Source organism: Mustela nivalis (assembly GCF_964662115.1).
Source record: "Mustela nivalis genome assembly, chromosome: 8".
In the NCBI taxonomy this organism is placed as follows: domain Eukaryota; kingdom Metazoa; phylum Chordata; class Mammalia; order Carnivora; family Mustelidae; genus Mustela; species Mustela nivalis.
In genome coordinates, this window is record NC_139027.1 from 122,934,413 (window position 1) to 122,960,260 (window position 25,848).

Below are 25,848 nucleotides of genomic sequence, written 5' to 3' on the forward strand. Positions count from 1 at the left end.
TATCCCCACTATCAGTATCTTAAAGCGTACATCTCTTCTGGACCAGGTGTTCACATTTTTTTTCTTTCTTTTTTTTTTTTTTTTTTTTTTTAAGATTTTATGTATTGGGCACCTGGGTGACTCAGATAGTTAAACGCCTGCCTTCAGCTCAGGTCATGATTTCCAAGTCCTGGGATCCAGCCCAACATTAGGCTCCTGGGTCAGCATGGAATCTGCTTCTATCTCTCCCTCTGCCTCTCCCCTTGCTCATGCTCTCTGTATCTCTCTGTACCAAGTGAATAAATAAAATCTTAAAAAAAAAAAAAAGATTTATTTATTTGAAAGAAAGAGCATGCAAATGAGAGCACAAGCAGGGGAGCAGCAAAGGGAGAGGGAGAAGCAGACTTCCCCACTGAGGAGGGAGCCCGATGTGGGGCTTAATCTCAGGACCCGGACATCATTAACTGAGCTGAAGGCTTACCTGACTGAGCCACTCAGGCGCCCACCATGTGTTTACTTAATTCAGGGATTGGCACTAGTGACATGTTGGGCCGGATAATTCTTTGTTATGGGAGCTGCCCTATGCATTGCAGGATGGTTAGTAGTATCCCTGGCTTCTACTCACTAGAAACCAGGTAGCAGATACCAGCTAGCATGCCTGCCCCTAGGAATTGTGATGACCAAAAATACAAACAACAATGCCTCCAGTCATTGCCAAATGTTCCTTAAGGGGACAAAATTACTCTAAGTTAAGAACTACTAACCTGGGGCAAGGGGGTGGCTTAGTTGGTTAAGCATCTGCCTCTGGCTCAGGTCCTGATCCCAGGGTCCTGGGATTGAGCCCTGCATCAGACTCTCTGCTCAGTGAGGGGCCTGCTTCTGCCTCTCCTGCTCTCCCCCTGCCTGTGTTCTTCTGCTCTCTCTGTCAAATGAATTAAAACAAAACAAAACAAAAAACTACAAACCTAATTTGTCTCTCATATCAGTCTACCCATCCTCTAGTCCATCCTTGGCACAGCTTCCAGATTTCTAAACCTTGCTATTCAAAGCTAGCAGCATTGATGTTAAGGGAGCTTGTTAGAAAAGCAGATTAGGCCCAACCTCAAATCGACTGAATTAGAATCCGAGTTTTAACAGGATTAACAGTTCCTGGTGATTCCTCTGTTCATTAAATTTGAGAAGCACTACCAGGTCTCTAACTAGCTTGAGGGTAAATATTACTTGGAACAGAGGTTAACAAAACAAAATTCCCAGGTCCTTCCCCTGCAGATTATTTTTCCACGGTCAAGCGTGGGACCTAGGAATCTGTACTGTTAACATGTGTCTCAGGTAATCCTTATCCCTTGGGCAAGCTTGGGAATTGTTCTTCTAAAATAAACATCAGATTTTGCCGTTATCCACCTAAAATTAAAACCTCTTGTCGGGGCGGGGAGGGCAGACTCACCTGGGTGGCTCAGTGGGTTAAGCCTCTGCCTTTGGTCCAGGTCATGATCTCAGGGTCCTGGGATCAAGTCCCGCATCACAGCAGGGAGCCCGTTTCCACCTCTCTCTGCCTGCTGCTCTGCCTACTTGTGATCTCTTCCCCTCTGTCAAATAAATGAATAAAATCTTTTAAAAAATATAAAAAAAGGACAAAATTATCAATAAAAAAGGAAACAGAACCTAAAATAAAAAAAATAAATATATAAAACCTCTTGGGGGGCACCTAGGTGGCTCAGTCATCAAGTGTCTGCCTTTGGCTCAGGTTATGATCCCAGGGTCCTGGGCTGGACCCCTGCACTGGGCTTCCTGCTCAGTGGGAAGCCTGCTTCCCCCTCTGCCACACCCTCCTTGTATTCCCTCTCTCAAATTCCCAGTCTTTCTCTGTGTTAAATAAAATCTTAAAAAAAAACAAAAAAAACCCAAAACACCAAAACTTCTTTAGCGACTTGCAGTCATCTCTAGTAGTGATTTTCAACCTTAGGTGCTTACCTAGGGTGTATTTAGGAACCCTGATGTTTCCAAAATCCATTAACAACTCTAGGGGAGGGACACATCCACTGGAGTTTTTCGAAGCTCCTCAGTTATAGCCAATGTTGAGACCTACTGGGAATGATCAAGGCCTGAATTCCTTAACCTACATTGAAAAACCCTACTATGAAGGCCCCTGCCGGTTCCCCTAGCCCTACATTGCATGGTATTTTTGCATATGTACATTATAATCCAGCCTCACTAAATTACATGCAATTCCCAAATCTGTGGAACTTTCATGCCTCTGGGACTTTCTACAGGTTGTGCTCTCTGAATGGCAAACTGTTATGCATCCCTAAGGACTAAATTATCACTTAGCTTCCCCTTTAGAGTGATTTTAGATTTCCCTGACACACTTGCCCAGGCAGAGTAAATCATACCCTTCTGTATGTTAATACTATCCTTCTTGGAAGATATATTTATTTGAGAGAGAGAGAGAGAGAGAGGAAGAACCAGGAGGGAGGGAGAATCTCAAGCAGACTCCTCGCTAATTGTGGAGCCTGAGGTGAGGCTGGATCTCACAACCCAGAGATCATGACCTCAACGGAAACCAAGAATAAGACACACTCAACCGGGGGCACCTGGGTGGCTCAGTGGGTTAAGCCTCTGCCTTCAGCTTGGGTCATGATCTCAGGGTCTTGGGACCGAGCCCCGTGTCGGGCTCTCTGCTCGGCAGGGAGCCTGCTTCCTCCTCTCTCTCTCTGCCTGCCTCTCTGCCTGCTTGTGATCTCTGTCAAATAAATAAATAAAGTCTTAAAAAAAAACAAAAAGGAAGGAGGGAAGAAAGAAAAGGTGAACTGACTGCAGGAACTTGAAAGAAAGAAAGAAAGAAAGAAAGGAAGAAAGAAAGAAAGAAAGAAGTGAACTGATGGCAGGAAAGTGACTTTCCTTAACCTAGAGCTCTCTGGGTATGGTGTGAGTGTCTGGAGGAGGCGGGGTGTGGAACTGGCACCAGATTCCTGGGAGGAAAGCAGGGTTCCTTGGGGGGAAAAGACCCTTTTCCTTGGGCAAGTAGTTAAGGGGGCACTGAAATTTCAGGGTGTTGGTGGAAGCCGGCTAGTGTTCTGCCTTCTGAGGTGGGAAGTTCAGGGAAGGCACAGTAAAGGTAACGCATCTGGGGTTTGCTGGAGGCAAGTGGGACAGAAGGTTTAGAAGAGGATTGATTAAGAGGAGAAGAGTGGCATTGGAGCACATTAATACCCCCCTCCACCCCCACCACTTTTGTTGCCTGGATATTTTCCAACAGGCTGAGTTCTTTCTGTGGGGGATGGGGGTGGGAGGATCTGTGATGATGCTTCCCACGGCAAAGGAAGAAAATGAAATTTCAGAAGGAAAACGAAACTTCAGGACGAAAACGAAACTCAACACGAGGGACTTCCCAGAATATGGGGGATGCTTAAATAAATCTGAGTCACACAAGACTAGTGTGGAAAGACAGGCTACATCTTCAGATTAAAAATTGGGCTTCAGTCCAAGGACAGATGAATGGATGAAAAAATGTATACACATAAAATGGAGTGTTATTGAGCCTTAAAAAGAGAAGGAAATTCGGGGAAGCCTGGGTGGCTCATTTGGTTAAGTGTCTGACTTTGGCTCTGGTCATGATCTCAGGGTCCTGGGATCCAGCCCCGCATGGAGCGCCCACATCACATCAGGCCCCCTGTTCAGCAGGGATTCTGCCTGTCACTCTCCTTTTGCCCCTCCCCCAGCTCATGTTCTCTCTATCAGATAAATAAAATCTTAAAAAATAAAGAATAAACTGATTTACCACTGCTTCTTTAAAAAAAAAAAGAAAAGAAAAGAAAACGGAATTTAGATATGCAACATGGATGAACTTGAGGACATTGTGTCGGGTGAAATAATGCAGTCACAAAAAGATGAATACTTTATGATTCCACTTATATGAAAGGTCTAGTGTAGTGTAACTCATAGAAATTAGAATGGTGATTGCCAGGAACAGGAGGGAAGGATAAAAGGAAAGTTATCTACTGGGTGGAGAGTTTCAGTTTTGCAAGATGAAAAAATCTTGAAGATCGGTTGCACAACAGTGGGAGTGGAGAAGACAGAGTCACAGTTCTGGGATAGGGTAGCACTTTGAGAAAGTGCCATTTATTTATTTGTTTGTTTGTTTTTCAAAGATTTTTATTTATTTGACAGACAGAGATCACAAGTAGACAGAGAGGCAAGCAGAGAGAAATGGAGGAAGCAGGCTCCCCAACGAGCAGAGAGCCCGATGCGGGGCTCGATCCCAGGACCCCGGGATTATGATCCGAGCTGAAGGCAGAGGCCTTAACCCACTGAGCCACCCAGGCACCCCAAGAAAGTGCCATTTAGGCAGAGACTTGAAGGAGATGAAGGAGTCAGCCATGCAGGTGTCTGGGGAAAAAGCATTCCAGCCAAAGAGAACAGCAGCTACAAAAGCTTTGAGACAGGATCATGTCTGGATATGGGAAAGGGCGAGGAGACTGGTATGGATGGGAAAAGTGAAAAAGGGTGAAGTGTTAAAAGCTGAATGCAAACCATGTGGGAACATACAGGCTACAAGCTCTAAGTAGTTCTGAGGTCCCATTCAGTTAAAATACATTTCTAGGGGAGGTTGATACTGTAGTAAGATTATGTATGAATTAAGCACTTGTTTGGGAAGTTAGTCTAAGTAACACCATTTTGGGTCTGTGTTTTCTTTTTTTGTCCTCCTTCCTTCTACTTTTTTAATTTTTTTTTTTTTGAAACAATCCACAGTATGGAAAATTGCTCAGCACAGAAACAAATTCTTTACACATCCAACATGAATGAATCTCAGAAACATTAAACTAAATGACAGAACTCAAATACAAAAGGTTACATACTGTGTATACATATGTTTTATATGAAATTCTAGAAAAGGCAAAACCGTAGGGCACCTGGGTGGCTCAGTGGGTTAAAAGCATCTGCCTTGGGCTCAGGTCATGATCCCATGGTCCTAGGATGGAGCCCCATATCGGGCTCTCTGCTCAGCAGAGCACCTGCTTCCCACCCCCCGCCCCCACCGCCCCTTCTGCCTGCCTCTCTGCCTACTTGTGATCTCTGTCTGTCAAATAAATAAATAAAATCTTAAAAAAAAAAAAAAAAAGGAAAAAGAAAAGGCAAAACTCTAGTGACAAAAAGATTAGCAGTTGACTGATTGGAGTGTGTGGTGGGCAGGATGTGGGGAGGGCAGGGAAGATCAGAGGGCATAAGGAAACGTTTGAAGTGGTGGAAATGTTCTATATATGGATTGTAGTGGTAGTTATACAATTACATACAATTAATGAAGTTCATCAAACTGTATACTGAAAATGGGTACATCTTACTCTATGTAAATTACACCTCAGTAAAGCCAGAAAAAATTTCATTATAGCATATACAATTTAAGTCTTACACCTTTCCTTCTTGTGAAAAATAACTAACAAAAAATTTTTAAAAGAGATTTTTAAGTAATCTCTACACCTGACTTGAGGTACAAACTCACAACCCCAAGATCAGCAGTTGCTGGCTGGCTCAGTTTGGGGAATATGTGACTGTTGATGTCGGGGTTGTGAGTTCAAGCCCCATGTTGGGTGTAGAGGTTACTTAAAAATAAAAATCTTTAAAAAGGTGACCTCTCACTGCCTTCAGCCCAGGTCATATTCCCAGGGTCCTGAGATGGAGCCCTGTGTCAGGCGAACTGGTGTGTAGAGTCTGCTTTTGTCCTCCCTTGCCCTTCCCTACCTCCATCCCTTGTGCTCTCTGTCTCTCAAATAAAATCTTTAAAAAGATGATCTCTGAGTAGGGACTATAGGTTTTTTGTCTTTTTTGTTTTGTTTTGTTTATGTATCTTCTAATTTTTGTACAATCAATGTCATTTTCTGTAATTATGTCCTGAAGCGATGACAAAGTCAGTCAACAGTGCAGTTCAGTTGGGTTCGGTGGTGCAGTGTCAGGGAGGTTATTTGAACCCGGAGCTCCATACTCTTGGCCTTTATCCTCTTCTGCTGGTTCTGAACTTGCCTGGTTAAGAACAGCTTGGGGGGGGAGCACCTGGGTGGCTCAGTGGGTTAAAGTCTCTGCCTTCTGCTCAGGTCATGATCCCAGGGTCCTGGGAAGTCTGCTTCCTCCTCTCTCTCTCCACTTGCCTCTCTGCCTACTTGTGATTTCTGTCAAATAAAAATAAATAAGTAAATAAAATCTTAAAAAAAAAAAAAACATGAACAGCCTGGGATGCTTCACCAAACTGCACCACACTACCGATCTGTATAGTTAATAAATCCTCAACAGTGATTCTTACCACTGGGCAATTTAATGAAACTACTGCCTAGATATAGGATCCGAGATCTCCAGAACATTTTCTTTCTTAACCTATTAAGGGTCTGTCGCTGATGCCAAATAACCTCACATGTGGGGGCACCTGGGTGGCTCAGTGGGTTAAGCCGCTGCCTTTGGCTCAGGTCATGATCTCAGGGTCTTGGGATCGAGCCCCGCATCGGGCTCTCTGCTCAGCGGGGAGCCTGCTTCCCTCTCTCTCTCTCTCTGCCTGCCTCTCCATCTACTTGTGATTTCTCTCTGTCGAATAAATAAATAAAATCTTTTTAAAAAAAAAAAAAAATAACCTCACATGTGTATTAGTTACCCCACCTGGAATCTATTATCATTAATCCTTTCTGGAAAGTCATTCTTTTTTAAATTATTTTTTAAGATTTAATTTATTTATTTGACAGAGATCACAAGTAGGCAGAGAGGCAGGCAGAGAGAGAGGGGGAAGCAGGCTCCCCAGTGAGCAGAGAGCCCGATGCAGGACTTGATCCCAGGACCCTGAGCCAAAGGACCCTTGATCCTTTGGACCTGAGACGAAGGCAGAGGCTTTAACCCACTGAGCCACCCAGGTGCCCCCGGAAAGTCATTCTTGACTGGGACCCCATACATGCCCAGTTATGTTGTTCCTCTTCTATCCCCACTATCAGTATCTTAAAGCGTACATCTCTTCTGGACCAGGTGTTCACTTTTCTTCCTTTTTATTCTTTCTTTCTTTTTTTTTTTTTTTTTTTTTTTAAGATTTTATGTATTGGGCACCTGGGTGACTCAGATAGTTAAACGCCTGCCTTCAGCTCAGGTCATGATTTCCAAGTCCTGGGATCCAGCCCAACATTAGGCTCCTGGGTCAGCATGGAATCTGCTTCTATCTCTCCCTCTGCCTCTCCCCTTGCTCATGCTCTCTGTATCTCTCTGTACCAAGTGAATAAATAAAATCTTAAAAAAAAAAAGATTTATTTATTTGAAAGAAAGAGCATGCAAATGAGAGCACAAGCAGGGGAGCAGCAAAGGGAGAGGGAGAAGCAGACTTTCCCACTGAGGAGGGAGCCCGATGTGGGGCTTAATCTCAGGACCCGGACATCATTAACTGAGCTGAAGGCTTACCTGACTGAGCCACCCAGGCGCCCACCATGTGTTTACTTAATTCAGGGATTGGCACTAGTGACATGTTGGGCTGGATAATTCTTTGTTATGGGAGCTGCCCTATGCATTGCAGGATGGTTAGTAGTATCCCTGGCTTCTACTCACTAGAAACCAGGTAGCAGATACCAGCTAGCATGCCTGGCCCTAGGAATTGTGATGACCAAAAATACAAACAACAATGCCTCCAGTCATTGCCAAATGTTCCTTAAGGGGACAAAATTACTCTAAGTTAAGAACTACTAACCTGGGGCAAAGGGGTGGCTTAGTTGGTTAAGCATCTGCCTCTGGCTCAGGTCCTGATCCCAGGGTCCTGGGATTGAGCCCTGCATCAGACTCTCTGCTCAGTGAGGGGCCTGCTTCTGCCTCTCCTGCTCTCCCCCTGCCTGTGTTCTTCTGCTCTCTCTGTCAAATGAATTAAAACAAAACAAAACAAAAAACTACAAACCTAATTTGTCTCTCATATCAGTCTACCCATCCTCTAATCCATCCTTGGCACAGCTTCCAGATTTCTAAACCTTGCTATTCAAAGCTAGCAGCATTGATGTTAAGGGAGCTTGTTAGAAAAGCAGATTTGGCCCAACCTCAAATCGACTGAATTAGAATCCGAGTTTTTTTTTTTTTTTTTTTTTAATTTATTTAGTCAGAGAGAGAGCTAGCACAGGCAGACAGAGTGGCAGGCAGAGTCAGAGGGAGAAGCAGGCTCCCCGTGGAGCAAGGAGCCCGATGTGGGACTCGATCCCAGGACGCCGGGATCATGACCTGAGCCGAAGGCAGCTGCCCAACCAACTGAGCCACCCAGGCGTCCCTAGAATCCGAGTTTTAACAGGATTAACAGTACCTGGTGATTCCTCTGTTCATTAAATTTGAGAAGCACTACCAGTTCTCTAATTAGCTTGAGGGTAAATATTACTTGGAACAGAGGTTAACAAAACAAAATTCCCAGGTCCTTCTTCTGGAGATTATTTTTCCACGGTCAAGCGTGGGACCTAGGAATCTGTACTGTTAACATGTGTCTCAGGTAATCCTTATCCCTTGGGCAAGCTTGGGAATTGTTCTTCTAAAATAAACATCAGATTTTGCCGTTATCCACCTAAAATTAAAACCTCTTGTCGGGGCGGGGAGGGCAGACTCTGCCTTTGGTCCAGGTCATGATCTCAGGGTCCTGGGATCAAGTCCCGCATCACAGCAGGGAGCCCGTTTCCACCTCTCTCTGCCTGCTGCTCTGCCTACTTGTGATCTCTTCCCCTCTGTCAAATAAATGAATAAAATCTTTTAAAAAATATAAAAAAAGGACAAAATTATTAATAAAAAAAAAAGGAAACAGAACCTAAAATAAAAAAAATAAATATATAAAACCTCTTGGGGGGCACCTAGGTGGCTCAGTCATCAAGTGTCTGCCTTTGGCTCAGGTTATGATCCAGGGTCCTGGGCTGGACCCCTGCACTGGGCTTCCTGCTCAGTGGGAAGCCTGCTTTCCCTCTGCCACACCCTCCTTGTATTCCCTCTCTCAAATTCCCAGTCTTTCTCTGTGTTAAATAAAATCTTAAAAAAAAAAAAAACAAAAAAACCCAAAACACCAAAACTTGTTTAGCGACTTGCAGTCATCTCTAGTAGTGATTTTCAACCTTAGGTGCTTACCTAGGGTGTATTTAGGAACCCTGATGTTTCCAAAATCCATTAACAACTCTAGGGGAGGGACACATCCACTGGAGTTTTTCGAAGCTCCTCAGTTATAGCCAATGTTGAGACCTACTGGGAATGATCAAGGCCTGAATTCCTTAACCTACATTGAAAAACCCTACTATGAAGGCCCCTGCCGGTTCCCCTAGCCCTACATTGCATGGTATTTTTGCATATGTACATTATAATCCAGCCTCACTAAATTACATGCAATTCCCAAATCTGTGGAACTTTCATGCCTCTGGGACTTTCTACAGGTTGTGCTCTCTGAATGGCAAACAGTTATGCATCCCTAAGGACTAAATTATCACTTAGCTTCCCCTTTAGAGTGATTTTAGATTTCCCTGACACACTTGCCCAGGCAGAGTAAATCATACCCTTCTGTATGTTAATACTATCCTTCTTGGAAGATTTATTTATTTGAGAGAGAGAGAGAGGAAGAACCAGGAGGGAGGGAGAATCTCAAGCAGACTCCTCGCTAATTGTGGAGCCTGAGGTGAGGCTGGATCTCACAACCCAGAGATCATGACCTCAACGGAAACCAAGAATAAGACACACTCAACCAGGGGCACCTGGGTGGCTCAGTGGGTTAAGCCTCTGCCTTCAGCTTGGGTCATGATCTCAGGGTCTTGGGACCGAGCCCCGTGTCGGGCTCTCTGCTCGGCAGGGAGCCTGCTTCCTCCTCTCTCTCTCTGCCTGCCTCTCTGCCTACTTATGATCTCTGTCAAATAAATAAAGTCTTAAAAAAAAAAGACACAACCAACCAACTGAACCACCCTGGTGTCCCAACACCATCCCTCTTTGTGTAGAGGTCTATTACTATACTTGTTCTACAGTTGACTCTTGAACAACATGGTTTTGAACTGTGTGGATCCACTTAACTTGCAGATTCTTCCTGATAATAGTATAGTACTATAAATTAATTTTCCTTATCATTTTCTTAACATTTAAAACATATATATATATATATATATATATATATATATATATATTTGAAGATTTATTTATTTATTTGACAGACAGAGATCCCAAGTAGGCAGAGAGACAGGAAGAGAGAGATGGAGAAGCAGGATCCCTGTGAAGCAGAGAGCCCGATGCAGGGATCGATCCCAGGACCCTGGGATCATGACCCGAGCTGAAGGCAGAGGCTTTAATCCACTGAGCCACCCAGGCGCCCCAAAACATATTTCTAATTGTAAGAATATAGTGTATAATACATACAGCATACAAAGTAAGTGTTAATTAACTGTTTAGGATATTGGTAAGGCTTCCAGTCAAAAGTATGCTATTAGTAATTAAATATTTGAAAGGGGGTAAAAAATTATACATGGATCTTAAACATTGTGGGCTGTGAGGCATGTGTGTGTGGAGATCCCTGGTACTTTCAAGGAACAACTATAGTAATGGGTTACAATATCTTGAGCACAGGAACTATGGTTGGTTTATTTTTATATCCCTTGCACCCAGTTAAGGGCCAGGAATATAGCAGGTAGCTGCTAATGTTTTTCACTTAGCAAAAGTACTATAAAAGAAGAGGAAAAAAAGAAAATAAAAACAAGCAGGAATATTATTATTATTTTAAGATTTTATTTATTTATTTGACAGACAGAGATCACAAGTAGGCAGAGAGGCAGGCAGAGAGAGAGGAAGGGAAGCAGGTTCCCTGCTGAGCAGAGAGTCCGATGCGGGCTGGATCCCAGGACCCTGGGATCATGACCCAAGCCGAAGGCAGAGGCTTTAACCCACCAAGCCACCGAGGTGCCCCAGGAATATTATTTTTTTAAAAAAGATTTTATTTGAGAAACAGAGTGAGTGAAGGGCAGAAGGAGAGGGAGAAGTGGGCTCTGCTGCTGAGCAGGGAGCCCAACATGGGCCTCAACTCTGGGATCATGATCTGAGCTGAAGACAGACGCTAAAATGACCGAGCCATCCAGGAACATTATCTTCTTCTTTTTTTAAAAGATTTTTATTGATTTGACAGAGATCAGAAGTAGGCAAAGAGGCAGGCAGAGAGGGAGAGAGGAGGAAGCAGGCTCGCTGCTGAGTAGAGAGCTCGATGCGGGGCTCGATCCCAGGACCCTGTGATCATGACCTGAGCTGAAGGCAGAGGCTTTAAACCATTGAGCCACCCAGGCGCCCCAGGAATATTATCTTCTTAAAAAAAATCTGATTTAATGTAAACACATAAAAATCTTAATTAGGAGGGGCACCTGGGCGGCTTAGTCACTGAGCATCTGCCTTTGGCTTGGGTCATGGTCCCAGGTCCTGGGATCGAGCCCCGCATTGGTCTCCCTGCTCAGCAAGAGGCCTGCTTCTTCCTCTCCCACGTCACCTGTTTGTGTTCCTTCTCTTGCTGTCTCTCTCTGACAAATAAATAAATAAAACATCTTTGAAAAAATATTCTTAATTAGGAAAGAACTTTAAGCTGTGAGTCTCATCTGGAGAGATGTTTGGACTCCTAAGAGTGCTTTCCTTAATTCAGTATAATTTGCTTCACAATTTCATTCCAAGGACTTCAAGTCGTCCTGTTTCTTTATGTGTCTAAGGCATTTTTTGAATTGAGGTGAAATTCATCACACATAAAAATAATCATTCTAATTTTTTTTAAGACTTTATTTATTTATTTGACAGAGAGAGATCATAAGTAGGTAGAGAGGCAGGCAGAGAGACAGAGAGGGAAGCAGTCTCCCTGCTGAGCAGAGAGCCAGATGTGGGGCTCGATCCCAGGACCCTGAGATCATGACCTGTGCCGAAGACAGAGGCTTTAACCCACTGAGCCACCCAGGTGCCCCTCATTCTAATTTTTTTGACTCAAACTACAGAGTGTCACTTATTTTCATATCACAGAGCAAACTTACAGAATAGGAATCTGTTACCAGCTCCAAGAATATCACATACGCTTTAGGAAAACCCATTGCTATTTGGATTCAAACAAACATCAGTATGGAAGGTATAACTAACTACTCTCCTGATTATTTTGTAATTTTGTAAAATCATGACTAGGAAAGCTAAGTTAGGATGTCACATAATTATGCCAGACTCTGGTAAGGGCAGTGAAGCCAGCCATGTGAATCCAGTTAAACTACAAAAACATGACCTTTTATTGTCCTTCTCTCCTGTTTCTAGGAAGGCTTTACTTTATAGCCCATGGGTCAGCAATACACTTGAATTCCAATATGTATGTTCCTTCTGGTTATACTTGTAAAACAAGCCATGAAATTCTTTTTTTTTTTTTAATTAAGATTTTATTTATTTGACAGAGAGATCACAAGTAGGCAGAGAGTCAAGCAGAGAGAGAGGGAGGGAGGGAAGAGGAAGCAGGCTCCCTGCTGAGCAGAGAGCCCGATACGGGACTCGATCCCAGGACCCTGAGATCATGACCTGAGCTGAAGGCAGAGGCTTAACCCACTGAGCCACCCAGGAAGCCCAGAAGCCATGAAATTCTTGAGGGATTGACTGCTGATCTGGTTTTACTTAGATGGAAAAAGTTTATGTAAGCAGTCCAGTTGATAGGCCGTTAACGTTGGAAATAACCAAGGCTTGGGATGCCTGCGTGACTCAGTCAGCCAAGCGTCCAACTCTTGATGTTGGCTCAGGTCATGATCTCAGGGTTGTGAGATCGAGTCCCGCTTTGGGCCTGGCACTGGGCATGGAGCCTGCTTAAGATTCTCTCTCTCCCTTAGCCCCTCCCCATCCCCAAAGATATAATCAAGCCTGTACTCATCAACAAGTCCGGTCAGCCGATCAGGATAATATATAGATAATACTAGAACTCTAAGTGACACATCTGAAGTTCTCACAGTCAAGTTGGGGCTCCATCAGCTGTGATTATCTTCTTTGATTTTAATGCCCATCAATCTTTACCAGTTATAGCAGCCACTGCCTGGTAAAACTGCCATAAGTCTGACCACCAGCTGCCTGACTAATTCGTTGCGCTCCTGCCCAGCCCAGCCTCGAAACCACTGATCCCAAAGACGTACCTGGCACTCAAAGATATGAGGTAGTCGGCTTGCTCCAAACACATTAAGCTGCTCCAGCCCTTCCAGCAGTGGCTGTAATTTTCCTGGCACTGCCTTAGCTACCATGTCCTGTAGGAAACCTTCATGCCAGGGACCTAACCAACTGGCAAACCAGTGCAGAATACACTTCATCTCCTGGGAAGTGATGTAAGACATTGGGGGCGGGAAGAGTTAGTAATACTCTCTGGTACTGAGGGAAAGGGAGAAAAAAAGTATAGTGGGATCAAAGAGGAAGATGATTCCAGTGACATCCTTCCCTTTCCTCTCACAGGGATCCAGAGACTATCACAAAAGTGCTTAAACTCCAACTGTTGCCACCGATTCCATGTTTCCTGAAAATCCTAAGCAGGGCCAGCCCCCTCATTTTACTTTTTTTTTTTTTTTTAAAGATTTTATTTATTTATTTGACAGAGATAGATCACAAGTAGGCAGAGAGGCAGGCAGAGAGAGAGAGAGGAGGAAGCAGGCTTCCTGCTGAGCAGAGAGCCCGATGCGGGACTCGATCCCAGGACCCTGAGATCATGACCTGAGCCGAAGGCAGCGGCTTAACCCACTGAGCCACCCAGGCGCCCCCTCATTTTACTTTTTAAAATAAACATTTTAAAGTGTCACTTAGTGGGGTACCTAGGTGGCTCAGTGGGTTAACCCTCTGCCTTCAGCTCAGGTCATGATCTCAGGGTCCTGGGATTGAGCCCCTTGCATCAGGCTCTCTGCCCAGTGAAGAGCCTGCTCCCCCCAACCCCCCTCCCCACCCCGGGCCCCACCTGCCTCTCTGCCTACTTGTGATCTCTCTTTGTCCAATAAATAAATAAAATCTTTAAAAAACAAAATTTAAAGTGTCACTTAGTAAATTCACACTATACAGCCACCTTCTAGATCAAGTTCTAAAATGTTTTCATCTCCTCAAAAAAATACCCCGTATTCAAGCAGCCACTCCCCAATCTCTTCCTAGCTCCTGGAAACTACCAGAACATTAACTTTGAAGTTACACTAAGGTATTTAAAAGACATAAAGCAGGTATTTAAGAAGGTATAGGTTGTAGATGGCTGCAGAATTGCTTCTAGTCATGCAAAAACAACACAAATACAGTGTCTTTCAATATCTCAAAAACTCCATTTTATTAGCTATTTTATGTACACAGATATTGTCTTAAAAATTGATAAAAACATATCCAGAGCTTCTTACATAGTCAATGTACAATGCTCATGTATATTTTCCACATTAATAAGGAGGATGAAAATGACATAACAGTTACAGCTACATAAAAATATATACAAGGACTTTAGACAAATTTGATGTTATTTGGCTTACAACATGTGTAGATACTACACAAAAAATGAGGATGTAATTTTCAGAAAAGTAATGTATTACCAAAATCACTTTTCTTAAAATTTAAAAATAAAATTCCTGACAATAGCAATTACAAATTTACAGCCAAATCTTAGACTAACTTGAATTAGTGAGGGTTAGATATAAGTTAAGTTAAACATTTTGTATTTAAAAAAATAAGGTTTGCAGTTTAAAAAACATACATTTCATAACTTTCTCAAAATTAATTAAGAATGGTTTATCCATGTCCTTCCAGATTCTGGAAACACATTAGAAAAAGTGAATATTGAACAGCTGATTCTTTGGAGAGCTGCACCCAAGTACCCCTTTTATTAGGCTGTGACATCAACTAAGAGGGCTTAGGGTTAGAAGGCAAGAAGCATTGTAATGCATGGGCTCAGGTACAAATCTGCTTATGCTCAAAGAGGGAAAGGGCATGAGAAGGGAGCTAGACAATCCAGAATGGCAGTGGCACCTGGATGTGGAGTTGCCAAAGTGGGTCAGAGGCGGACTAGTGCATCATCCCTTAGCCCAGGTGCTTTGGGAACCAAACCCTACTCAATATATATATATTTAATTTTTTAAGTAATCTCTATGCCCAACATGGGGCTCAAACTCATGACCCTGAGATCAAGAGTCTCATGTTCTACCAGCCAGGTGCCCCTCTACTCAATATTAAATTTAGAACAGAGATATCTCAAAGCATCCTTATTAAAAACAGATTATTTACCTTCATATTACAAAGCACAGAAGGAGGAGACATTTATTTTAAAAAATGAGCTAAAAAATTATGAGTTAACTCCTGATTTCATCTTAAAAACTAAACCAAGGAATAGACATTTAAAAAAATTCTTTAACTACTAAAATGTTTAAAAGGCACTTGAAATATTGCTTTCCAGTCCAACTCAAAATACACTGTTAACTATATTTTGGATAAATGTTAAAAAAAAAAAGCACATAATTTTGGTGCAATTTTTTGTGTAACTCGATACTTTCCATCTACAGGGCTGAAAGTTTTGAAGGATAGAGCTCTTAACACTCTGCCACCTGAAAGTGCTTTTATCATAGAAATAGAAAGGGCATTAATGATTTGCTCTCTCACTGACAACATCCTGTAGTCGTTTAAGCAAAACATCATCATTTTCTTGACAGAGGCGTTTGGCAGGTGATTCTGCATCACCATCGATGGCTATTGCTCGCTTCTTGGTTCTCTGTTCACCCTGCCTTATCATATTGTTGATATCTTTCAAACTCTGCAAAATAGAGGACATGTGTGAGTAAAAGGGGGAAAAAAGAGGAAATAACAGCAAGAGACTAATAAGCTAACTGTTTTCTCCAGTACTCTATCCAAAGCTCAACAGTAGGGTAGAGAGTATATTATTTTTTTAAAGATTTATTTATTTATTTATTTGAGAGAGAGAGAGAGAGAGAGATCACAAAGTAGGCAGAAAGGCAGGCGGGGGCAGGGAGTGAGCAGAGAGCCTGATGCGGGGCTTGATCCCAGGACCCTGAGATCATGACCTGAGTCGAAGGCAGAGGCTTTAACCCACTGAGCAACCCAAGTGCCCCTTTTCTTACTTTTTAAGTAATTTCTACACCCAACATGGAATTCAAACTTATAACCCAAGATCAAGAGTCACAGGCTCCATTGACTGACTTAGCCAGATGCCCCAGAGATTATTTTTTGAATCTAGACTAACCTAATAAGGATGACTAGAACTCATCTTCTCATGGCTCTGAAGATTGGATTGACCTCAGGACGCCTGGGTAGTTTAGTCGTTAAGCGTCTGCCTTCGGCTCAGGGCATGGTCCCAGGGTCCTGGGATCGAGACCTGCATCGGGCTCCCTGCTTGGCAGGAAGCCCGCTTCTCCCTTTCCCACCCTCCCTGCTTGTGTTCCTGCTCTCACTGTGTCTCTCTCTCTGTGTCAAATAAAAAAATAAATAAAATTTAAAAAAATTGATCTTATTATATTTTATTAGTAATAAATTTGCAGACAAAGAGCAAGATTAAAGATTACTAACTGGTAATCTGAAATCCAATTTTTATTTTATTTTATTTTTATTTATTTATTTTTTAAAGATTTTATTTATTTATTTGACAGAGATCACAAGTAGGCAGAGAGGCAGGCAGAGGGAGAGGAGGAACAGGCTCCCTGATCAGCAGAGAGCCCGATGTGGGGCTTGATCCCAGGATCCTGGGATCATGACCTGAGCCAAAGGCAGAGGCTTTAACCCACTAAGCCACTCAGGCACCCCATGAAATCCAATTTTTAACACACGTACATGGGCTGTTTCGGAGTAAGTCTGTGTGTACCGTACCTTAGAAGGGCTGCCATTGAACCTATATAGCAGAGCACTCCTTGGTGTAAGGCCTGACCCATTCTTATGTGGGGAAACATAAACGGAGTGTTGCTGGGAAATGCGTCGTGGTGAGCCTGGTTGTTGCTTAATACGTGGAAAAGGAGAGAGAGGTGGAGCTTCCATCTGAAATAACCAAAAGTAAATTTTTGTAAGATAAGTTTCTTTTTTTTGAGTCCCACCACTTTATATGTGTTTTCTTGTTCTATTTTTTTTTTTTTAAAGATTTTATTTATTTATTTGTCAGAGAGAGTGAGCACAGGCAGAGGCAGAGAGAGAAGCAGGTTCCCTGCTGAGCAAGGAGCCCGATGTGGGACTGGATCCCAGGACGCTGGGATTATGACCTGAGTCGAAGGTAGCCTCTTAACCAACTGAGCCACCCAGGCGTCCCCTTCTTCTTCTTTTTTAAAGTAGGTTTCATGTCCAACATGGAGCTTGAACTCACGAACCCAAAATCAAGAGTTGCATCCTCTACCAAATGAGCCAGCCAGGCACCCCCATATTTTTATCTTTTTTTAAAATGGTATGTCTTACTTTTTTTTAAAGACTTTGTTTATTTGAATGAAAGGGAGAGAGAGAGAGAGGGTGAGGGTGCGCATGGGTGGGGTGAGGGGCAGAGGTAGGAGATTCCCCACTGAGCAGGGAGCCTGAGGCAGGGCTTGATCCTGGGACTCCCGATCATGGCCTGAGTGGATGCTTAACCCACGGAGCCAACCAGGTGCCCTCCATACTTTTATTCTTATTGAAATTTCTTAGTTAAGTGTCAGCAATACTGTAAGAGTTTATTTAGGGCTGAAAAAAGCAAAGACAGGGCGCCTGGGTGGCTCAGTGGGTTGAGCCGCTGCCTTCGGCTCGGGTCATGATCTCAGGATCCTGGGATCGAGTCCCGCATCGGGATCTCTGCTCAGCAGGGAGCCTGCTTCTCTCTCTCTCTCTGCCTGCCTCTCTGTCTACTGTGAACTCTCTCTGTCAAATAAATAAATAAAATCTTAAAAAAAAAAAAAAAAAAAAAAGCAAAGACATGGTCCATTACCCCCTTGTTTTTCAACAATTACTAACAGATAAACTAAAATTTACTTTCCTGAATATTTTAGGAATCCTGAAGAATTCTGAGTGAGACACCCAGAAGTGATAAGCCAGCAGCACAGAAACTTCTTGATCATGTCCTAACACAAAAATGATCTCTTTCTCTACACATACATAAACACACACACACACTTGAACCAAAATAGTAGCAGAGGGAATAAAAAAGAGACGGAACTCTCTGAGCCAGGAGGATGAGTTCCAACATGAAACAAATCTGTTAGGGAAAGGGTTAAGACTTTATATTAAAATGCAAATGATTTAGAAATAGAGGAGCATGTACTATACTTGACTTTAATATTCTGTATAATGTTTCCATTCTGGAATAAATGGAGATGGCTCCTTAATTAATAATTTCATTCATCATCTTTACTTGAAGCTAATAAAATTCTTTTTTTTTTTTCTTTTTTTTTTTTTTAAAGCAGGCTCCATGCCCAGTCTGGAGCCCAGCGTGGGACTTGAACTCACAGCCCGGAAATCAAGACCTGAGCTGAAATCAAGAGAAACTTAACTGAGTCATCCGGGTGCCCCTAATAAAAGTAGTTCCAATTGGCTAATGATAATCATACTCATGGCAGGGGAGATGGAACTGATAGAACTGAATGAACAGTCAAAACCTCTGAGAACAGTCACAGACTATACTCCCTGAAAGGGACAAGGGCAGTGAGGGACAAGGACAAGAGATACAAATATACATATATGGCTACTGGCTAGATGCAGTTTCTTCTAGGTCCCTCTACAACTCATGTCCAGTCTCGTGGGAACCAACCTCAGTTTATATACACTGGTGATACTTTCACAGACTTTCTGGTACTTCCTAATCTCCATAAAAATGTCTTAGCGTTGCCTCTATTAATGATTCAGGTCTATTTATTTCTCTTTTTCTTTAACTTGAGAAAAACAGTTATCTCATATATAAATATAACAAGATAAAACAAAGAGAAAAAATGATCAGAATTGATTTCATTTTTCGATACTCTCATCTAGTACTTGCCCATATGTTAACATAATTTCCAGAAACATAATCACAGTATGGATAACATTTCCATGATTTCCTCTGGTCTGTGTTGTATCAATGCCTTAAACACTCTCTAATTACTAGCTTTTTTTCCTCGTACATAATGTATCAGTGGCACTTTGCCTCTGAAACACTTATTTAGTAAGCTCACAGTACTCCAACTATGACTATAAATATTCATACAGTAAAATATAAAACGTACCACATGGTCCTGATTTGACAAGTCGTATTTCAGTGCAAATGACTTCACTCTTCCTACATATATTGTATTGTAAAATTTGATAAGATCACCTCTTTCCTCTTTCACTGGTCCACTGGAACAGTCAGGTGTTTTTGTAGCATCTTCCAAGTCTGTTGAAAGAATTCAGTATTATTAAAAAAAAAAAAAGAAAAAAGAAAAAAGAATTCAGTGTTATGATAGATGCACTTTAATATATAAAGTGGTGATTTGAATTACAACTCTCTCCACAACATAAAAAAAATCAAGTTAACACAAATCTTTATGTAAAGCAATTAATGTTTTTAGAAAAGGTTCAGAAATCCATTTATATAATGTATAAATTAAATTGGAATCCTGAGAAATGCAAATATGTAAACTTATGCTACTATATTTTCCTCTAGATATTACTTCAGCAAGAGATTTTTTCACAACATTTTTGAGCTCACTGTCACTGGTGGCCAGAGGGGCACTAGTTCTGGACTGGGATTTACCTAAACTGAGCTCCAGAGTATGGATGGCTGTGGCAAATCATGAGCTTTGGGTTAACAAAAGGCCTGCAGATATTCATAATGGCTCTTTGAGGAAGGTGGACAGACTCTAAAAAGGTAAAGCATACCCTCATAGGTGAAGGAAGAAGCAAGATAAATTGCTTATGTTTATTTTTCTGCAAATACAAGGCAGGTGATTAAGTATTCTAAGAGCCTTGTTTTTCCCAAGCGCAACAGAAACCTTGGTGCTCAGTTTATAGTTAGCGTCCTCAGTTATAAAATGATAGCTTATGTTGAGGTGCTTTCCTATTTACTGTGTTCCTCTGGGATAGCTTACTGCACCAGGAGGAACTTTACCTTACTCTTTCTTTGGGAAGAGTATTATAAACCATTGTCTACTTGAACATGTAAGAATCATCTGCCTATTACAGGAGCTAAGAAAACCCCTGGCAGTTAAAAATAATTCAGCACAGGGGCAGGTGGCTGTTGGTTGAGCATCTACTTTTGGCTCCGGTCATGTTCCTGGGGTCTTGGGATCAAGTCTTGCATGAGGCTCCCTGTTCAGTGGGGAATTAGCTTTGCCCTCTGCCCCTCTCCCTCCCCAAGTTCTCTTTCTCAAATAAATAAAATCTTAAAAAAAAAAAAAAATTCAGCGTATGAAAAAAAAATTCTCATTCTCAATACACTGGCCTACAAACAATGCAAACAAGGATAAAAGCATCCAGAGCACCTGGGTGGCTCAGGGGGTTAAAGCCTCTGCCTTTGGCTCAGGTCATGATCCCAGGGTCCTAGGATAGAGCTTGCATTGGGCTCTCTGCTCAGCAGGGAGCCTGCTTTCTCCTCTCTCTGCCTGCCTCTCTGCCTACTTGTGATCTCTGTCTGTCAAATATAGTCAAAGGGCCAAGAAGTCCCAGGGAACTACAGGGATCTCAGTCACAATTTGGATGTCTTTTTTTCACTCTTGGTATTTAAAAAAAAAAAAATTTTTTTTTTTAATTTTAAAGATTTTATTTATTTATTTGACAGACAAGTAGGCAGAGAGGCATGCTTCTCAAATTTTTTATGCACAGTCCCCCTTCCCTGTAACGCCTCCTACCATCCTAAATGAACACTATTCTCAAGGCATTTTGGTTTGGTAACGGGAGTTGTAGGTTATTCTCACTACATGGATCAATGAAAATTAATATTCTTCTTGAATCAGAAATTTCTGGACATATAGACTATACATAGTATTCATATTTGTGTGTCATTCCAATTCTGGTCGTTAACATTTACATAAGGTTAAGAAGCTCTATTTATGGGGTGCCTGGGTGGCTCAGTCTCTGCCTTCAGCCTGGTCAAGATCTCAGGATCCTGGGATAGAGTCCCATATTGGGCTCTTTGCTCAGCAGGAAGCCTACTTCCCACCCACCCCCAACCACCTCTCTGCCTACTTGTGATCTTTCTCTGTCAAATAAATAAATAAAATCTTAACAAAAAAAAAAAAAAAAAGAAAGAAAGAAAGAAAAGAAAAGAAAAGAAAGATGGACAATTCTGTGCCATCTCCAAAAAAAGAAAAAAAAGAAGCTCTATTTATTTTGAAGGAATCAAGCATTTAAAACTCTCTCAACCTTGGTGGGGCGCCTGGCTGCCTCAGTCAATAGAGTATGCTACCTTGATCTCTGGGTTGTGGGTTCAAGTCCCATGTTGGGTGTAGAGGTTACTTAAAAATAAAATCTTTTTTTTTTTTAGAAGATTTTATTTATTTGACAGACAGAGATCATAAGTGGGCAGAGAGGCAGGCAGAGAGAGAGCGGGGAGCAAGCTCCTTGCTGAGCACAGAGCCTGATGTAGGGCTCGATCCTAGGACCCCCAAGATCACGACCCGAGCTGAAGGCAGAGGCTGAACCCACTGAGCCACCTAGGCACCTCATAAAATCATTTAAAAAATATATATTTTATTTATTTGAGAGACAGAGTATGAGTGGGGGAGGGGCAAAGGGAGAGGGACAGGGACTAGCATACTTCCCACTGAGTGGGGAGCCTGACATGGGGCTTAATCCCAGGACCCTAAGATCAGAACCTGAGCCAAAACCAGATGCCCCCAAAATAAAATCTTTGAAAAAACAAAACAAAACAAAACAAAACAAAACAAAACAAAAAAACACCTCTCTGGGACTTTAGATTCTAACTAATATGATTTTATTTTGCTATTTATTTTTTCATTTCAAAAGAGGAAAGAAGGTGTCAGCTATCCTTTATGCAGGAGAAATATCTCTACCTTATCATCTCTCTTAAGAAATCTAACACACTCAAGAGACGCCTGGGTGGCTCAGTTGTTATGCATCTGCCTTCGGCTTGGGTCATGACCCCAGTGTCCTGGGATCAAGCCCCATATCAGGCTCCCTGCTCGGTGGGAAGCCTGTTTCTCTCTCTCCTACTATCCCTGCTTTACCCCGGTAAAGCTCTCTGTGTTGCTGTCAAATAAATAAATAAAATCTTAAAAAAAAAAAAAAAGAAATCTATATGTTTATAAAAAATAAAAAATTAAAAAAAGTTAAAAAAAAAGAAATCTAATACACTCAAATTGGTCTTTTTTTTTTTTTAAAGTTTATTTATTTATTTGAGAGAAAGTGAGAAAGAGAGAGAAGGACAGCACAAGTCAGGGGGGAGGGGCAGAAGGAGAACCAGACTCTCCTTAGAGCAGGGAGGTGATATGGGGCTTGATCTCAGGACCCCAGGACATGACCCGAGCCGCAGGCAGACGCCCAACCGAGTGAGCCACTCAGGTGCCCCTCAAATTAAAGTCTTAATTAGGAGATAGAACTTATGAAAGACTAGAGAAGACGAGATTAAAGGTTTGCCTGCCTGGTGATATAACTGTTATAAATCTGTTTCCTCTCAGAGTGTAGAAGAGACCCCTACCTAATATAACCTGAGGTACATGATACATATTAGATAAATATTTTTTAAAAATTTAAAAAAAGTTTAAAAATTTATTTAAGTAATCGCTACACCCAACATGGGGCACAAACTCATAACCCCGAGATCAAGCGTTGCAGGCTCTTTCAATTGAGTCAGCAAGGTGGCTCTGATTGACAAATAAATAAACATTTTGAAAGATTTAAAAAGATTTTATTTATTTATTTGACAGAGAGAGACATGAGAGAGGAATCACAAGCAGAGGGATGGAAGAAGCAGGCTTCCCGCCGAGCAGGGAGCCTGATGCCGGACTCAATCCCAGGATCCTGGAGATCATGACCCAAGCTGAAGGCAGACGCTTAATACCTGAGCCACCCAGGCACCCCTATTTTAAAAGATTTTTTTTCTAAAATTTATTTTGAGAGGGGCACCTGGGTAGCTCAGTGGGTTAAAGCCTCTGCCTTCAGGATGCCTGGGTAGTTCAGTGGGTTGGAGCTTCTGCCTTCAGCTCAGGTCATGATCCTAGGGTCCTGGGATCGAGCCCCACATCGGGCTCTTTGCTCAGCAGGGAGCCTGCTTCCTCCTCTCTCTCTGCCTGCCTCTCTGCATACTTGCAATCTCTGTCTGTCAAATAAATAAATAAAGTCTTAAAAAAAAGAAAAAGAAAAAAAAACGCTTCTGCCTTCGGCTCAGGTCACCATCCCAGGGTCCTGGGATCGAGCCCTATATCGGGCTCTCTGCTCCACAGGGTGCCTGCTTCCTCCTCTCGCTCTGCCTGCCTGTCTGCCTACTTGTGATCTCTGTGTGTCAAATAAATAAATAAATAAAATATTAAAAAAAAATTCATTTTGAGAGACACAGAGAGAGAGAGCACATGCCTGTGAGCAGGGGGAGGGATAGAGGGAGAGAGAGAATCTCAAGCTAACTCCACACCAAGTACAGAGTGCCTGGCACGGAGCTTTATCTCACAACACTGAGATCACGATCTAAGCTCAAACCAAGGGTCAGATGTTCAACCAACTGAGCTACTCAGGTGCCCTGACCCTGATAATTTTGTGATGAAATCAGTGAACTATTATGGCCTCATGATCCTCCCTACTGCTCCCATGAATAAGAGGAATGTCTTTTTGGATTATCATATAACCACCGTCAAGCAATTAAAATGTGATTTTATAACCACATTTATATAAATTATTAGTGTATATGTGCTGCCAAAGCGAGCACAATATATAAATTATTAGTGAATGAGAATCTGTTTTCACTGTTTCTTTTTTGAATGTGTGACCTTGTCTTCAACATTTCAAGTATTCAAGTATTTTATTTTTAACATTTTTTTTTTTTAAGATTTTATGTATGTGTTTGACACACAGAGAGAGCACATAATAAGCAGGGGGAGTGGCAGGCAGAGGGAGAGAGAGAAGCAGGTTCCCCGCTGAGCCCGATGTGGGGATGACCTGAACCAAAGGCAGGTGCCTAACCAACTGAGCCACCCAGACACCCCTGAAAGTTTTATTTAACTAATATATACACTGAAAATGGGGTTCAAACTTAGGACCCTGTGATAGGAGTTATATGCTCCTCCAACTGAGCCAGTGAAGCACCACTGAAGTATTTTATTTATTTATTTTTGAGAGATTGAGAGAGACTAAGAGGGGGAGAGAGGGGAAAGGAGAGAAAGTATCTTAAGCAGGTTCCATGCTTAGTGTGGAGCCCGAGGTAGGGCTCAATCTCACAATCCTGAGATCATGACCTGAGCTGAAATTAAGAGTCAGATGGTTGACTGCTTAACCAACTGGGCCATCCAAGTGCCTCCTACAAAGTACTCTATTTATTTATTTATTTACTTTTTTTTTTTTTAAATATTTTATTTACTTATTTGAGAGAGAGACAGTGAGAGAGAGAGCATGAGCGAGGAGAAGGTCAGAGGGAGAAGCAGACTCCCCGTGGAGCTGGGAGCCTGATGCGGGACTCGAACCCGGGACTCCGGGATCATGACCTGAGCCGAAGGCAGTTGTCCTACCAACTGAGCCACTCAGGCGTCCCAGTACTCTATTTATTTATTTTTAAAGATTTAATCTATTTATTTGACAGAGATTAAAGTAGGCAGAGAAGCAGGCAGAGAGAGAGGGGGAAGCAGGCTCCCCGCTGAGCAGAAAGCCCGACGCGGGGCTTGATCCCAGGACCCCGAGACCATGACCTGAGCCGAAGGCAGAGGCTTAACCCACTTAGCCACTCAGGCGCCCCCTACAAAGTACTTTTTTTCCTTTTTTTTTTAAAGATTTTATTTATTTGACAGAGAGAGGTCACAAGTAGGCAGAGAGGCAGGCAGAGAGAGGGAGATGAGGAGGAAGCAGGCTCCCTGCTGAGCAGAGAGCCCCATGTGGGGCTCCATCCCAGGACCCTGGGATCATGACCCGAGCCAAAGGCCAGGCTTTAACCCACTGAGCCACCCAGGCACCCCTACAAAGTACTTTAAATAAAGAATATGGCCTTAGACAAATTAGCTCTTAAGAAAAAAAAAATAAGAAAAAAACATTAAAAATTCCATACTCATTAATAAAATACAGTAAATTTTATATTACTTAAAAAAATAATAATAGCAATTACTTACTGAGGTCTTACTATAAGCAGATCTTGTATTAAACATCACCCACACATCATTCTTTGTAATCCTTAAAACAAGGCACTGAAGAAGTATTGTAGTTTTCAATGTACTATTTATTATAATACACTTGAGTATTATATTTGTGTTACTTAGATTAAGCTATAATCTGGGTCTCTCAAGTTTTCTTTTTCTTTAAATATTTTATTTATTTGACAGTGAGAGAGCGAGCTTACACATGAGTGTGGGGGAGGGGCAGAGTGGAAGACAGAGGGACGAATAGACTAGGTGCTGATTGCGGAGACCCAGGCAGGCTCAACCCCACAAAACTGAGATCATGACCTGAGCTGAAATCAAGAGTTGGTCGCTCAACTGACTAAGCTATGCAGGAACCTCTCAAGTTTTCTAATCAATAAGGCCAGTTTGCGGGGCGCCTGGGTGGCTCAGTCAGTTGAGCATCTGCCTTCAGCTCGGGTCATGGTCCCAGGGTCCTGGGATCAAGCCCCACATCAAACTCCTTGATTATCGGGAGGCCTGCTTCTTTCTCTCCCTCTCCCACCACTTGTGTTCCCTCTCTTGCTGTCTTTCTCTCTGTCAAATAAATAAAATCTTAAAAAAAAAAAAAAAAAAAAGCCAGTTTGGGTGGTCTGCTAACATAATAATGAAGAATGCATGGTCCATGAGTGAATTTTTTTTTTATTTTTTATTTTTA

At 42.3% G+C, this 25,848-nt stretch overlaps 1 protein-coding gene across 2 annotated transcripts in view; it reads right to left on the reverse strand.

Annotated features, from left to right (window-relative positions):
* Positions 1 to 14,229: 14,229 nt before the first annotated feature.
* RBL1 (RB transcriptional corepressor like 1) overlaps positions 14,230 to 25,848 on the reverse strand; it is a 76,347-nt gene continuing 64,728 nt past the window's right edge. For both annotated transcript variants that reach the window (XM_082746219.1, XM_082746220.1), the window contains exons 20-22: positions 19,128 to 19,276; positions 16,786 to 16,950; positions 14,230 to 15,718 (exon numbers count right to left, since the gene is read on the reverse strand). In XM_082746219.1, the coding sequence (XP_082602345.1) occupies positions 15,548 to 15,718; positions 16,786 to 16,950; positions 19,128 to 19,276 (485 nt within the window). In that variant the 3' untranslated portion in view covers positions 14,230 to 15,547. The remainder of the gene's footprint in view (positions 15,719 to 16,785; positions 16,951 to 19,127; positions 19,277 to 25,848) is intronic.